The sequence below is a fragment of the Diprion similis genome, chromosome 2 (assembly GCF_021155765.1).
Source record: "Diprion similis isolate iyDipSimi1 chromosome 2, iyDipSimi1.1, whole genome shotgun sequence".
NCBI lineage: Eukaryota > Metazoa > Arthropoda > Insecta > Hymenoptera > Diprionidae > Diprion > Diprion similis.
In genome coordinates, this window is record NC_060106.1 from 21,843,045 (window position 1) to 21,858,001 (window position 14,957).

At 40.9% G+C, this 14,957-nt stretch overlaps 2 protein-coding genes across 5 annotated transcripts; one reads left to right on the top strand and one right to left on the bottom strand.

Annotated features, from left to right (window-relative positions):
• The first annotated feature begins 813 nt into the window (after window positions 1–813).
• Window positions 814–12,009, top strand: LOC124414229 (voltage-dependent calcium channel subunit alpha-2/delta-3). Of its 4 annotated transcripts, XM_046895208.1 has the most exons (18): window positions 814–988; window positions 2,007–2,193; window positions 2,291–3,235; window positions 3,331–3,663; window positions 4,404–4,460; window positions 6,489–6,569; window positions 6,677–6,751; window positions 6,823–6,927; window positions 7,012–7,083; window positions 7,176–7,326; window positions 7,444–7,510; window positions 7,664–7,815; window positions 7,920–8,043; window positions 8,735–8,767; window positions 9,799–10,070; window positions 10,170–10,516; window positions 10,588–10,944; window positions 11,044–12,009. In XM_046895208.1, exons 1-18 carry the CDS (start codon window positions 897–899, stop codon window positions 11,443–11,445), a joined length of 3,852 nt encoding a protein of 1,283 aa, XP_046751164.1. In that variant the 5' UTR covers window positions 814–896; the 3' UTR covers window positions 11,446–12,009. The 4 variants fall into 4 exon arrangements, with proteins under 4 accessions (XP_046751164.1, XP_046751173.1, XP_046751181.1 ...); XM_046895217.1 differs by lacking the exon at window positions 8,735–8,767 and having other exon boundaries at window positions 815–988; XM_046895225.1 differs by lacking the exon at window positions 4,404–4,460 and having other exon boundaries at window positions 815–988.
• A 724-nt stretch (window positions 12,010–12,733) lies between these two features.
• Window positions 12,734–14,686, bottom strand: LOC124414880 (peptide chain release factor 1). The gene is made up of 2 exons (XM_046896005.1): window positions 14,217–14,686; window positions 12,734–13,916 (listed from the first exon to the last, which is right to left on the bottom strand). The coding sequence occupies exons 1-2, from the start codon at window positions 14,539–14,541 to the stop codon at window positions 13,021–13,023; spliced, it is 1,221 nt and encodes a 406-aa protein (XP_046751961.1). The 5' UTR covers window positions 14,542–14,686; the 3' UTR covers window positions 12,734–13,020.
• Between the last annotated feature and the right edge of the window lie 271 nt (window positions 14,687–14,957).

Below are 14,957 nucleotides of genomic sequence, written 5' to 3' on the forward strand. Positions count from 1 at the left end.
GAAACATCTTACACAGCTTATGGAAAAAAAGGAGCGTGATAGAATAAAATTATGAGCAGTTGTCGGAATGACTATACACCAAAATATCTTTCAATAGTACTTTTTGGGTGGTGAAAATGACTAAATCAAGTATTGTATTTTTTATGGAGACAAAAAGAATAATACTACCCTAAAATATTCAAATAGATCATTTTCATTTCCATTCTAGGCTACATATAACTTTTAATTTAATGGTAACAACATAAGTATTCTGACCAATCTTACAATTTTGGTATCGATCAAGGGTTCATATATTCAAAGCTGCAAACCTGCAAAGTTTCCAAATCCTAAGCCCTAAATTGAAATGACATCACCGTGACACACGAGTACTTTGTGAAACTGAAAATTCGAAGGTAGGTGTATTGAAAATAAAAAAAAAAACTGTCTCGTTTCACTGCGAAGTAAACTTTACCCAGCAGCCCACATGCATTACGGGTCTCACTTATCAGCGTGGGAGTTGTTGCGGAAAACGAAGAGGCCGCTGTATCCATGCGAGGGCGAGAGCGCAAGCTCAGGGTCCGAAGGCTAACGATGCGCAAATTACATACCTATACGTAGGCGGTACGCACATGCATTAGCGCAATAGCTGGCAGCACGTTACCCTAAGTTTGCGCCGGAAGGTGCGCGCGACGACATTCTCTCGTGGACTTGGGTCAGAGCGCAGTTGTGTCGCGGGTCTAGCTACGAAACGATCAATAGCTAAGGGAGTGGAGCCACACCGAAGCCATCGCCGAGCGCTGTTTCGATACCTTCCTGCACCCTGACACCTTGTCAAATGTTTACGAAACAGTGAACGCGTCGAGCTTGGAGTATCGTAGCTTCACAACTATTCGACCCTTCTCCTCATCCCCCCGACGATGCAGCCACCCTTTCTTCCATCGGTGATCATCGCCCTGATGATCCTTGCTGAGGGTCCTTCGGGAAGAACTGAACGTATCTCCTATAAGACGTAAGTATGGGGAAATAAGAAAACATTTGTACTCTTCCAAACGCTGGGAGAGAACCTTGTTGACTTGAGAAAGGTTATTCATCTTCGATGAACTCTTTAGGCCTCGATATCATCACGTGCTTATCACAATAGTACTGACATCACAGTCTTGGTTTTTTCCAAGGGGTATCGACTGATTAAAACAGCACACTCTCCCTCGTATCCTGCAGCTCTTTTGTCAATACCTCAAATCTATAAATGTTCGCTAATCGATCGTGTCTGAGTAAAAGAAAATAATTTAAATTCGCAATATTCAAGAATATGTATTTATTTTGTTTTTACTCGAGTAGTTCACTGACTAACAAAATTACTCAACTAAGGCTATAACGTAGTCCCTGTGTCACTGCTTCATTTGCATCGATAATGAAAACCTGACTAAAACGTGATCATACATTTACGGTAGGAAATACTGCCCTTTTAATCTTTTGATTCGTATTATTTTGAATCTTGAAATTGAGCGATCGGTGATTTACTGCAAAAAAAAAAAAAAAAAATCAGTATTAATTACGTTAGAACTAGCGCACTTCTCACAATCATAGCACTATGAAATCTATTGTGTATATTTTGTAAAATATTAGATCATGCGATTGTTCACATGAAATCATGAAAAACATAATTGAATTATGTTTTTTATATTCGACGTCGCTAATGATGGGATTGGAAATATCTTATACCTTGACATTAAGTCTTTAATATTTTTATTCTGAATTGTAAAAGAAAATTCTAGAATTTCTACATCTTTAGTAACAGAAAATACAATTGCAATTTTGTTACATCTTTGGAAATTTCAACGATGTTGATCACTACGAGGTTTTAAAGAGTGGAAAGTGAATTGAAATGAGAAGTATCGATCTTTTTCAACTATTAAAATTAAATGGTTTATTTTTGCGAATTACACGATGATATCCTAAGAGATAACAGCACGTTGATAGTTGACCGGTCCTGAAGAGACGGTCAATCATGTCTGTGCATAATACAGGGTAAAGTCCTGGGCTCATAAGCTGGGATTCGAGCTGTCACAGCTTGGCAAGTACGTGACGCAAGCCCAGAAGCTTGAAGCGAGCTACGCACAAGCAGAAGTGAAGCCTAGGGATGGAACTGCTCTGGTCCAGGAGATAGCGAAGGACATTGGCTTCTTGATGGAATCGAAAATATCTGCAGTCAAGGTTAGCGCATGCACTGACGTATGGATGTATATTATCAATTCTTCAACTCAACGTTCTACATATTGTCACCGAGTAATTCATGCGACCATATTTGCAGCGAATCATGGACGTGGCTGAGAGTTTGGCGGAGAACGCGAGCAATAATGTGAAAACTCCGGTCAAGTACCACAACGCGAAGGACAATAACTTGACGATGACTCATAGCGCGCATTTTGGACGCGAAGTAAATCTCAACTATTCCAATTTTCACATACCAACGAACGTCTATAACCAGTCGTACAACGTCGTAACGGCGATCACGTGGGCCCAGAAGTTGAATACAACATTCATGAACAACTATGACCTCGATCCTTCCTTGTCCTGGCAATATTTCGGAAGCTCGACGGGGTTCATGATGCAATATCCTGCTATAGAGTGGGAAATGGATCAGGTGGACCTCTTTGACTGCCGCACTCGCAACTGGTACATCGAGGCTGCGACAAGTCCCAAGGACATTCTTATCCTGGTAGACAACTCCGGCAGCATGACCGGGATCCGTAAGGAGATTGCGAGGCACGTTGTAAACAGCATCCTCGACACCCTGGGGAACAACGACTTCGTCAATGTAATAACATTCTCCAACGAAACCCACGAGGCAGTAGAATGCTTCAACAACACCTTAGTCCAGGCGAATTTAGCCAATATACGAGAGCTCAAGACCGCGATGGAGTGCGTGGACACCGATAAGATAGCCAACTTCACCATCGTCCTGACGCAGGCCTTCGAGTTATTGCAGAACTTCCGAGAGCAACGTCGAGGCACAATGTGCAACCAGGCCATAATGCTTGTCACCGATGGCGTCCCCATGAATTACAAAGATATATTCGCAAAGTACAACTGGCGTGCCAACTCTGACAACCCTGACATGGGTGACATGCCGGTACGGGTCTTCACTTACTTGATTGGCCGCGAGGTGCCCGACGTCAGGGATGTCAGGTGGATGGCCTGCGCCAACCGGGGTTACTACGTTCATCTCTCGACCATGGCTGAGGTGTCTGAAAAGGTATTAGCTATAAATGCGGATTTGATTGCACAAAAACTTGCGGAAAGTACACCATCGTCATTTAATTGAAATTGATTTTGATCGCAATGGCGCAGGTTTTGAACTACATACCGGTTATGGCGAGGCCTCTGGTCCTAGGACTGAAGGACCATCCAGTGATCTGGACCCCAGTTTATGCCGACGAAACTGACCCCATCATGACGGACTGGTTGTGGGAGCTACAGGAGCGAAAATACCAACGGGAACTTGTCGAAACGCATCGCGTCAAAGACCTCGAAGCTCGACAACGCTTAATGAATTTGAGGGAAGAACGAGAGAGAAGATTTCTCCAGAAGCACAAGAGGAAATACGACCAGGACGATAACATACATAAATATAGACTTATGACCTCTGTCAGTGTTCCAGTCTTCAATCGGCGACCAAATGCGGTGAGTATAACACAATTGTCTGACCAAAGAATCAAGCAGAGAAGAGCATCCAAACATGTTCTAGACTACTTTTCAGAATCCAAGCATTACACTAGTTTCATTATGCGATGGTAGAATCTCAAGAAATCTATCCGACGCAGATCCAGCATTAATTATTCCCAAAAAAAAAAAAAAAAAGGACGAGTGGCCATTAGTGGTGATCTTTTATACTTCAATAAGTCTTAGAGCCGACTCCAGCCCGATGGAAAATGGAAAGCGTATAATATAATGTGACTGCTCTCGAAGCGGGAAGCCAGGTAACTGCAACAATTCGAGGTTTTCCCCATTTCCTGCAGTACAAATTACATGTATATTACGCCACACGTTTGTAGTCTAAATGGGCGAAGTTCTGAAAACGACTACACGTATTCCAGTGGAAGTGGATATACTAATGGAAGTGCGATAGGTATTGTGTAACGTGAGTTACGTCAACGATCTATAATAAGCGTGTCAAGAACAAAATAATTGATCTTTCATAAACTTACAAATGATTTGAGGTTTTAGGTCAACGAGTTCTCCACGTACGTCAAGTTTCATGCACTATGGTTCACATTTTCTATGCCATGGGTGCCGACGATTATTCATGCCGCACTCTACCGCTAACGTAATTAACTATAAGCCTGTTCGACTTATGGTTAGCCTCTGCAGAGGGTGAACGAACCCCTTGCAAGAATTCGTTTCACGCTGATCTCTGTCCACAGAACATCACAGAGCAGGTCCTGGTGAACGGGGCATACTGGGTGACTAAGACTCGAGAGGTTCGCAGCTGAATGAATGCAGCGTTGTTTCGAATGCTTCCAATGCATAGATTGAGCCATTAATTGACCCTTGCAAACCCTGAACCCTTGAGCCTCGCTGTTTCTGTACCCAAGCGTAAAGAACGTCCGTGTGAAATTGTACGAAGTCTTAACGCGTCCTTGAGTTTAAGTTCAATACACGTATACATACCTATTCAGCCCTTCTCTCGAACCCGACGTCTAGGTATAAATAATTCACTATCCAAACAAACGTCGAGCTGTCATAACAGGAGGCAACGGAATTACCAATATATAAGACGCTTCTTCTTGGGAACAGATCTCAGTTCCGTCCCACTTCTTATAGGTCTGCGTTCGTCCGTCTTGTATTCTGTCTAATACCTACTTTTTTGATCAGACTATTTAGTATTCAACTTTTAGTGTATACAGTCACGACATTATATAGTTATGTGATTCGTTTAAAATACCCCATATATCAGGTAGGTAGGTAGATTATAGGTAGGTTTTGTGGTGGCGCTAACATCGGTGGTGGATGGGTGGAATATTTTTAATATCTATTCTATAAATAAGAAAAGGTGGGGTAAAACGAGGGATTTTATTACTGGTCGAGCCGCTCGCAGTGAACTCGACCAGTATCATTAATATAAGATTGAAAAAGAAATTTAATCTCATTATGTTCTTTACGTGACAAATCAAATGGGATTTATTTATTCATTTGTATAAAATATCAACAATTACTACCACGAGTTACGTAAAAGGAAAAATCTTATTGTGTTCAATTTATTTCAGAGCTGCATTTTTCATTATTATGATCGTATAACTTTTTTTTTTGTTCATCACTGTATCGTTGTATCCCATCTCCCGATACCTACAAAATTTTCAACTCTCTGAAATCGTAACATTTTTGAGTAAACAAATAATTGAATGAGCAGTAAATTTGGTGTTATTTTCTTAAAAAATAAAAATATGCTGTAGATAAAATTTTAAAAATTCACCGTATTTCGTGGTTTTGAATAAATTTCGTTTTTCATTAGACGTTGAGATCGTTTACCACCCGTTGCCACTCGCAATATCACTTGTAGATACGTGTTGATAAGATTTAATTGAATTCACTGCGATTTCGTGTCTCTAATCAATTTCGTTTTTTTCATCAGACAGTGTGAAACTCTTACCACCCGATGCCACCCGCCGCCATGATCTAATTATTTATGGAACGATCTTAATGCAGAGTGTTGATATGTAAATGAGTAGAGGTCCTGTTCGCCCGCGCCCGTCCCGTTGGATTGTTGCGAGGAGCGAATCCCGTTAGCGTATTATACAACTCCAGTTATTACAATTATCAATTATCATAACCGTAGTCAAGCGTATCGAGTCGATATGAACTATTCGATATTGTAATTTAACACTTTAATGCTATATAGTTACTATAGACGAGTAGCGAGTCGAGAGAGCTTGGAGGATCGTGTGGGTATAAACAAACATATTACGTCACGTTAAATTTTCATTCCGTCAAATCCCATGATTATTGTCGACAACAACCTTCAACGTTCCTCTTAGCTCATCACAATTTTAATAATCCATACATTTATAAACAGACGATATATTTGTCACACCATTTGTTTACTTATCATCATCATCATTATCATCATTATCAATATTTTTCGATAGTTTTTGGCAACACAATTAATTATCAGTATTACGAATTATATAACTGTATGTAATAACTTGACAGTAGTCATCTAGACGTATTTTTTATTAACTAGAAAAACAATACAACAATGCTATTATTTTTACATAGGTATTTAAATATATACATATAGGTGTATAAATACGTGTCATATATTACAGTTAGACGTTTCTTGATTAGAAAATTCTACATCACATATGTATTTTTTATAACACATACATAATAGCGTTGGTTTGGGGAAGGTAGAAAAGCTTCGATACTAATTGTTTTTCTATAGTCGTTACGAAAAATTTCAACCCTAAAAATACATCAAGAGCTTTTCGTTAATGAGTTTTCTTTCGCAGACCCGGATCGCTGAGCTTTTAGGAGTAGCTGGAATCGACGTACCGATAAAGGAGATTGAGAAATTGATGCTGCCGCATATGGTTCGTGTTCGAGATTCACTTTTTAACTTCCATACTCAAATTCCACGTTCCTTGCTAATGGTAAGAATCAACTCAATACTCCATTATCCCTGTATTCTGTTTTACAGCTCGGCGTCAACGGCTATGCTTTTATCGTTACCAACAATGGCTACATCCTGATACATCCAGACCTTCGACCCTTCGTAAGTATTGTTCGATTGGCTAACGCATTACTGTTAATCAACGTGCTTAAATTTATCCGTCTATCACACAGTTCCGACAAATCCTCAAGCCAGCATATAACAGCGTTGATATGGTCGAGGTCGAGCTGATGGACGACGGAACCGAATCCCGAAATTTCAGCATACCCCTGCGTCAGGTATAATCAGATTCCATGCTCTCTTAATAAGTTTAACACGACCCTACGCTTCTGATGTTAATTCAGCTACCTTGGCATTCACAGTTTCGTGATGCGGTGATAAACCAGTCCAATGGGACGACAACGCTGTACACGAAATACCACTATGACGACATGGTGAGTAAATTTCACAAGCCTCAATGGAAATTCCATCACGAATATTCGATGACGAATAACGATCAATTGATGTCAAATTTGCAATGTTTCAGCAACGGGTGGGCAGGATGAAGAGAGACTATTTCTACCAGGGCATCAATAACACACCATTTACAGTGGTGGTGTCCCTCCCGGTGCATGGTCATGGTGGGAGCTACCGGGTCCATGCAATCGAGGAGATTCACCGATATCAGCACCAACGAGGCAAGCATGCTGCACCTGTTTAAAAATCATTTACGAGACACGACATCCATCATGCGTCACTGCTTTCTCTTGGTGATCTGAACAATTGAATAATTCAAGGAAATAAAATGCTTTCAGACAAAGATGCAACCAGTTACTTCTCCGGTAGCAATTGGCGGGTGCATCCCAATTGGACGTACTGTGGGTGAGTGTATAATTTATTAGGTAGTGTCGCGAAATAGAGGGAAAATGCTGTAAGACTTGTTAAACCTGACTCGCAGCTCTAATGTGAGGGATGAAACGTAATCCGAAGGGGTGGAAACTTTAAGTCAGTGAATATAACATCGATGCTTTTCAGGTACCATTACGATGGTGACCACACATTCCAAACGCCTGAGGAAGAGCTGCTCCACTTCCTAAAGCGGACCCGCGTACCGGGGTGGAAGTGGATGGACATGAATAGAGTTGGATCCCATCCCCCGGAGCATTCGCATTCAGGATCATCGCGTGGTGAGTATCGTCGCATCGTTGCATGTCGCGTGTGCCTTTTCATATCATCCTCCTCTTGGATGATGGTCAAAACCGTTACCCGCAACGCTTCTTTAACTCTACAGTAAACACGAGCAAGGTGGAAAGGACCTCGTACTACTGTGACAGAAATCTCCTCCTGAGTCTGGTGTTCGATGCTATGGTAACTGACTGGTTTGCCAACACGAACACCACTCGCGGGGAAAAGGGGTGAGTCGTGAGTCATCAAGCGCGTTTACGCGTGGCTAAAGCACGCTTATAATAATTATCATTCGATAATAGAAAGACAATTTGTGGCACACGCACGCATGCGCACAACACACACGCACACACACACATACACACACCTTGAGAAGACACGCAAAAATGTATCGCAAATGTAATCAGCATGTGTGTGTAATTATTTGAATATACGATATTAGTATTGTAGTGAATCCCATGATATTCGATTGTTATTTAACGGGGTAGTCCGATTTTCGTTTCATGTTTTATAATCTTCTGCAATTCATATTACTTCAAAGGATAAAGTAAATCACGCGATTGACCTTAATTATTCTCAGTTTCGTTGTATCATTTCTCTCTCTCTGTGGCAGATGATTGCTGCGGAAGAATACAGCATCCCGTCCGTAGATTCACTTATCTTATCACAATCACGGTCCTCTGCAGATCCGAGCACGCTTTCATAGGTATTGATTGCATGTCGCGAAAGACGATCAGAGAATAGGGATAAACTCTTTTCACTATGCATATACAGACGCCAGAATATACTTACATACGTGTGGTAGATGAATATACATATAGTTTAAGCAACATTTGTAAATATATTTTTATAATTTATTATAAAATTTTTATAATGCACTTTGATTTGTCTTTACTAATACAGCACTTTAACGTCACGCAGACCCTTAGCTATGCTGATGAACCTTCTGTCCAGGTAACACCATCAAATAATGCACCTTACGTTCATCCGTTATAATCGTCTGCGAGTATGAGAAAGAAAATCTTTTCATTCGGTTTTTTTATTTTTTATTCCCCTCCCCACTACGTCTCTTCATGTTCATGCCTCGAATTTCATTTTATCTCAAAGTTCCTCCTGTGTACACGTGTAGTTACTTGACTACTGCGCCCGTAGGTATAGCGGAAAACCGATAATTCACCCATGATCGAGTCTACGTTAGAAGTTTAAATACCTACATTCATTTCTACAGTCGTCAATTTGTAAAAAAAAACTTAAATGTCAGACGATCACAATTTAGCTATGTAGACAGGGTGTCCAATTCGAATCAAGCCTAGGGTGAATATTCCGTTTTTATCATGAAAAAAATATGGCATTAGCGATGTACTAATTCGACTAAAATTCACTGATTACGTTTCGACAATTCAACAATTTTGTAATTCGACAGATATCGAATAAACAATAGAAGCTGATCAGACTCTCTCGTACTTTACAAAAAAATACAGATAATTAAATACACTATTGAATAAGTTTAATGGATGATGTTATTTTACGAAAAAAATTGAAAAGATCGTTCGGATGTTTTCATGTTGTCCCACTACATAATGTTATAGCCTGAACTTTCTCCTGGACTCCCTATACATTACAATTTTCTTTCACTGTCGGAAGTAAGTGAGATGTAGAATGTATCATCGCAATCTCACGATTTAGAGTATCCTTAAGTTTGACAGCGGGAAAGAAAATGGCAAATACAATGCGCAACTAATAAAAACAAAGGCTATACTTATCGTTAATTTTGCAAGTTTATCCAAGCTCATTGTCAAACGACTCGCAAGACAAGTTGTTATTCGTCACTTAAATGGCAGAGGGAATATTTCAGTGTTGGGTTGATTCGCCAGTAGTTATAAATTTCATTGGGACACCCTGTATACATTATAGGATAACGAAATCGTTCCCGTTCAATCGATGTTGGTAAACCCATTAACCTGACAGCCTTATCCTCGATGCAGGAAAGAGTTTCAACAGCGATTCGGCTTCACCCTGGCTTTCATGGCGACCCACAGTGGCCTTACACGGTGGCTGGACTTCCCCATTGAGAACGACACTCAGCCCGAACACCACTTCGGGAAACTCCATCCTCGGGCGATTGAAGAAGTCTGGTACAAACGCGCCGTCGAGCAGTACTACGTCCAACCGGACAGCTTCGTCTTCTCGGTCCCCATTGACGACGCCGGAGCGGATAACGAGACCCTCGTCACCGCGAGTCACGCCATATTTATTGGTAAGTCTCGTTTCGATATTTCGCTTACGATTTGAAAAGATGAATTCTGTGTCTGTTACAAATTGAGCTTGAATTTAATTTAACGATGACAAACATCAGGTGTAGGAAAGGTGAAGGCCCCGGCAGCGGTCGTTGGCTTCCAATTTAAACATTCGAAGCTTCAGAGTCTCTTTCGAAACATCACCTACAGCTGCGAGGGGTTGGGTAATTGTCAGAGGAGCTGCGAGGACGAGGGTCTGCAGTGCTACCTGGTGGACAATAACGGGTACGTCGTTGCTGGTGAAAACGCGTCGGAGGCTGGTAAGTTCTTTGGGGAAATCAACAAACACGTCATGCAGAGTCTCGTCGACAACGGCATCTACGACGAGATCGCTATATACGACTATCAAGCGGTCTGCTTTCGAGATGAGAAGTCACTTTGTAACCATGGAAACATCTTGCTGACCGTAAGTACGAGTATGCAAAAATAATATTGTTCGCAGCCATGATCGAAAGGTTTATTCGTTCCTCCTTGCAGCCCTGGAAGGCCCTCGAGCGAGCTGCAAAATGGGTGCTTGGTAGTCTGGCCTGGATGTGGGTGAAGAGCGGTATTTGGTCCTCCGCGGATTATGCGTATGCTTACCCTTACCCGAGTGACGACGAGGATGAGCCGGTGGACGAAGAAACAGAGGATGAGGATGAAGAGGACGATGGGATAGTGGTTGAGGAGGTGAAGGAGAAACTGGACGTGGTGGAGGAGAAAGCGAATGCAGCAAAGCCACGTGAAACTGACGATCAGGATCAAGATGACGGCGACCTGGGTGTCGAAACGAAGAACGAGAAAGACCAACCTCCACAAATCAGACGGACAAGGCCCGAAACCTGCGACGAAGAGGTGAATATCGCTTTTCTAATTACACACTGCGGATTATATCTAATTGTAAGCATGCTTTTTATTGAATAAAATAATCCCAACGACCTTCTCATGTTCCAGATGAAGTTGTACCTACTGCAGAATGTTTCTGCAGATAAGTATGACGTTGATTGTGTATCTGTCGACGATATTGATAGGGACTGCGAACGGCCCTACGTCGTCCAGCCAGTCGACTCGAGCAACATGATTCTCCTCGTGGTGAACGCGATATGCCTAAAATCGGACACTGAAAAGCTGACTGTTTTTCCTAGTGAGATCAAGTACAATGACAGCTTGGCATGCTACAAAGCGGCCAACAGCCTCCCGAGGCGGAGGCCTGCCTCTTGCATCCGCAACCACACGAGAGAACGAGAGATCAAGGATCTCTGCGGTGGTGCTTCACGCGGTATCAGCATTACGCTGCTTTCAATGCTCTTGCCAATTTTACTCACTGTGCCATCCTCGATATTCGCTTTTTTTTAAACATCGAATTAACTGTATCACAATCAGTGAAACGTGATTGAAATAGCAGCCGTTACAACTGATTTAAAATCGTTCTTTGAAATCCGGGAGATTATTCGAGCTTTAGCTAAAAAATATGAGCCAAAATCTATAGTGAGTTACGTTGTTGAGATATTTATTGGTAGATATAAACAGCTTTGGTCATTTCAGTTGCCAAGTGCTGTATGACTTCGGGATTATGTTATTTGGGAAAAAACTACGTAACAGTGTAATCGTAAATAAATCGAAACGCATGACTGAAATCTGTACTTAGCGAATTTCTCGTCCGACATACTTTCTGTTTTAGTATAGTTACATCATTCCAAGGTGGGGAATTTTCAATTTTTCACTCAAAGAAGCGTTTATATAATATTATAACAAAGTATGAATAAAAATTCTTTACGTTGCGCTCCTCGATGAGTATATCTATATTCTTTACGTATGACGGTAAAAGTTTCGCTAAGTTTTTACCAAATTCACGAAAGCTAACGTATAAGCGCTTGTACAGTTGTAGGTGCTGTATGCGTATTGATAAAAGTTATAATAATATACATATATATATACACATATATATATATATATAGATATTATATACATTTTTTACTTGTAAGTATAAAAATGAATATAGGTGTTCACCTAGTTCCTACATGTTTTTTCCAGTGATTATATGTATCCATATAAATATATATTTACAAGAGTGGAATTTTCGAAAGTAGATATATAACTACAATCGCGTAATACTTATTTATGTACTATATATTATATACATAGCTAAATTTATTAAAACTGCGTGAAACCGCAACCAGACTTTGTATACTATTGTAAGCGATGTATTATATGTATACTTGTTCAAATTTTTCAAACGATTTAATCAATTGATTAGGGTAGAATGACACAAATTTGTATTGTATTTTATTTTTCTCTATTTCAATCAACCCAACGCGTACGCACTTATTACGTGGACATATGTACATACAACATGTGTATATATATATATATATATATATACACACACACACACATACATAATATATTATAGTATCTGTATAATATATTATAGTGTATATATATACATAATATATTATAGTATAGGTACCTGTATTATATACGCTACGTAAAACGATGCGTGCATAAACATATACAATACATATGGTCGTACGTGTGTGTGTGTACAGAAATCTATAAGAACACACACACACATACCTTTACAGCATATAATTACGACGAAGTGTGCCTTTCTGACGCGCGCGGTTAGGCGAAGTCTTGTATTTTTTTCAAATAAATTGAAATACTTTATTCACAAAATATAAAATCTCCACAATATATTGAATCGATTCCTTACGAGACAGAAAAGTGAGTTTGAACCTACGCGAAAATAACGGATTCGCGAAGGGTGGCTGTGATGATGAACTCACGACCCAAAGTATAAATACATACATGAACATAATGACGTCAATTTAACATCAATAATTACCTTTATTCGACTTATTTACATAGTTTAGAAATCCATTCTATATCATTAATCTATGCGTGTGACCAGAACTAACATTGCCTACGTTAGCCTTTCTGTGCTGCGTTCACATTCTCGAGAAATACGGTTTTACGTAATTCCTCTTCCAAACTTTTTCCCAGGTTCGCGAGTACTTCTCCCCCCTCTAAAAACCCTTTCAAATTGTGTATCGTGCCGTTTACTAGCCTGTGATCCGTGACTCTGTTCTGTTGGTAATTGTACGTTCTAATTTTCTCGTTCCTAAGCCCAAGCCCTCTTTGGCTTTTCCTCAACTCCGATGTCGTCGATTGCTGCTCGGAAAGCTGTGCCGCGTAAATACGAGCGCGCAATATCTGCAGCGCCAACTTCCTGTTCTTCATTTGAGATCTCTCGGCTTGACAATCCACCGCGATCCCCGTAGGTAGGTGGACTATTCTGACCGCCGAATCGGTCGAGTTAACGTGTTGCCCACCGGCTCCTGACGATCGCTTCGTTTCGATCTTTAAGTCCTTTTCGGGGAGGGAAATTTCGATCTCCGACGGCTCGGGCAGGACCGTCACTATAGCAGTGCTCGTGTGAACTCGACCCGATTTTTCCGTCGTGGGTATCCTCTGCACCCTATGGACACCGGCCTCGTGTCTCAATGTCGAAAACGCCCCGTCACCCGACACCGAGATCGAGACGTGACGCGTTCCGCCAAAGTCCGAAACCCCCATATCTATCAGCTGATACTCGTACCCCAAGTAGTCCAAGTACCCCAAGTACATCTCGTAGAGAGACTTGGCGAATAACATCGCCTCCTGACCCCCGACCCCGGCAGTTACTTCTAAAATCACGTCTTTGCATGTGTCGTGGGCAGCGTTGGACAATATCGTCTCGATCAATTCCTCGTCCAGAAGCGCCAGCTGCGTTTTATACGCCACCATCTCCTCAGCCACAAGCTCCTTTATCTCCTTGTCCTTACCTATTGGCGATGCCAATTAGCACGATTACTACAACGATTCTTCAAAGAATGCGGCAGCGACTTGATAATATCCCAAAATTTGCTAACGAGGTAATTGCATGTAATTCCCAAGTTTTTAAATTACGATGTTGATTTCATTTCGCTCTTCAATTTCAAACATAAATCGAATTAGCGAGCACGTGATTCAAAAACGTGCATACACAAAAAATAAATAAATAAATCCGTTTGATGACGTTCTTTAAAATTTGTTTCATTTCAAAATATGAAAACAATAATTGATTAGCATAAAAATATAATTACCAAGATCGTTGAGGCTCGTCATATTTTCGACGATACTTAACCGGTTTTCGAGTAAACCGACCACCGGTATAAGGTCTCTGTTTTTTTCAAGAACATCGTGTCCAGCCTTGATACTTTCGTACTTTTTAATTATACTGTCCAGGTATTTCCTTACTGCCGAATTTGCGGTCGTGATTTTGGCGTCGGTACTAAAGTTACTTCTATTCAGGCATAGTATAGTCGGCAACTGAAAACTTGGATAGTTTTTCGGAAGTGACGATCGTCTGTACCTGCTAATACTTCGGACGAAACAATACGTTCTAAGGCTTCCAAATAACGCGGACATCGTACGTGGTGATTCTTTACCTAATTTAATACGATTCGAAACCACTTATATGTAACTACACTTGGATCAACTCACGACATATCAGATTCTGTACATTACAAATATACAATTTTATTATAGGTTATGCCTGTACTTGACATCCGAATCATACGGTTAAATAACGTCGGCTGCTCGTCTCGGGCCTAGAGTGCGTTCCGAACTTAGTTCGCAGCGCTAAAAACTCCCTAGGACAGAGCCAGAAAGAGGCAGAGCTAATCACGAACTTGACAGCGCAGCCGAGATACCAGATTATTGACAGCACTGAGAGCTAAATCGGAACGCACCCTTTAAAAGAGTTGATTGAGCTTATTATGACTCTAATTACATCGATACAGGCGCCATCTCTGAACGTTGGAGCGAAGTTTTACAGCGAGTGT

Coding starts and splice junctions, on each gene's coding strand:
- LOC124414229 (XM_046895208.1), top strand. CDS start 897: ATGCAGCCACCCTTTCTTCCATCGGTGATCATCGCCCTGATGATCCTT. Junction 7,816..7,919: donor GCATTCAGGATCATCGCGTG/GTGAGTATCGTC, acceptor TTAACTCTACAG/TAAACACGAGCAAGGTGGAA. Junction 10,517..10,587: donor ATGGAAACATCTTGCTGACC/GTAAGTACGAGT, acceptor TCCTCCTTGCAG/CCCTGGAAGGCCCTCGAGCG.
- LOC124414880 (XM_046896005.1), bottom strand. CDS start 14,541: ATGTCCGCGTTATTTGGAAGCCTTAGAACGTATTGTTTCGTCCGAAGT. Junction 13,917..14,216: donor GACGAGCCTCAACGATCTTG/GTAATTATATTT, acceptor CATCGCCAATAG/GTAAGGACAAGGAGATAAAG.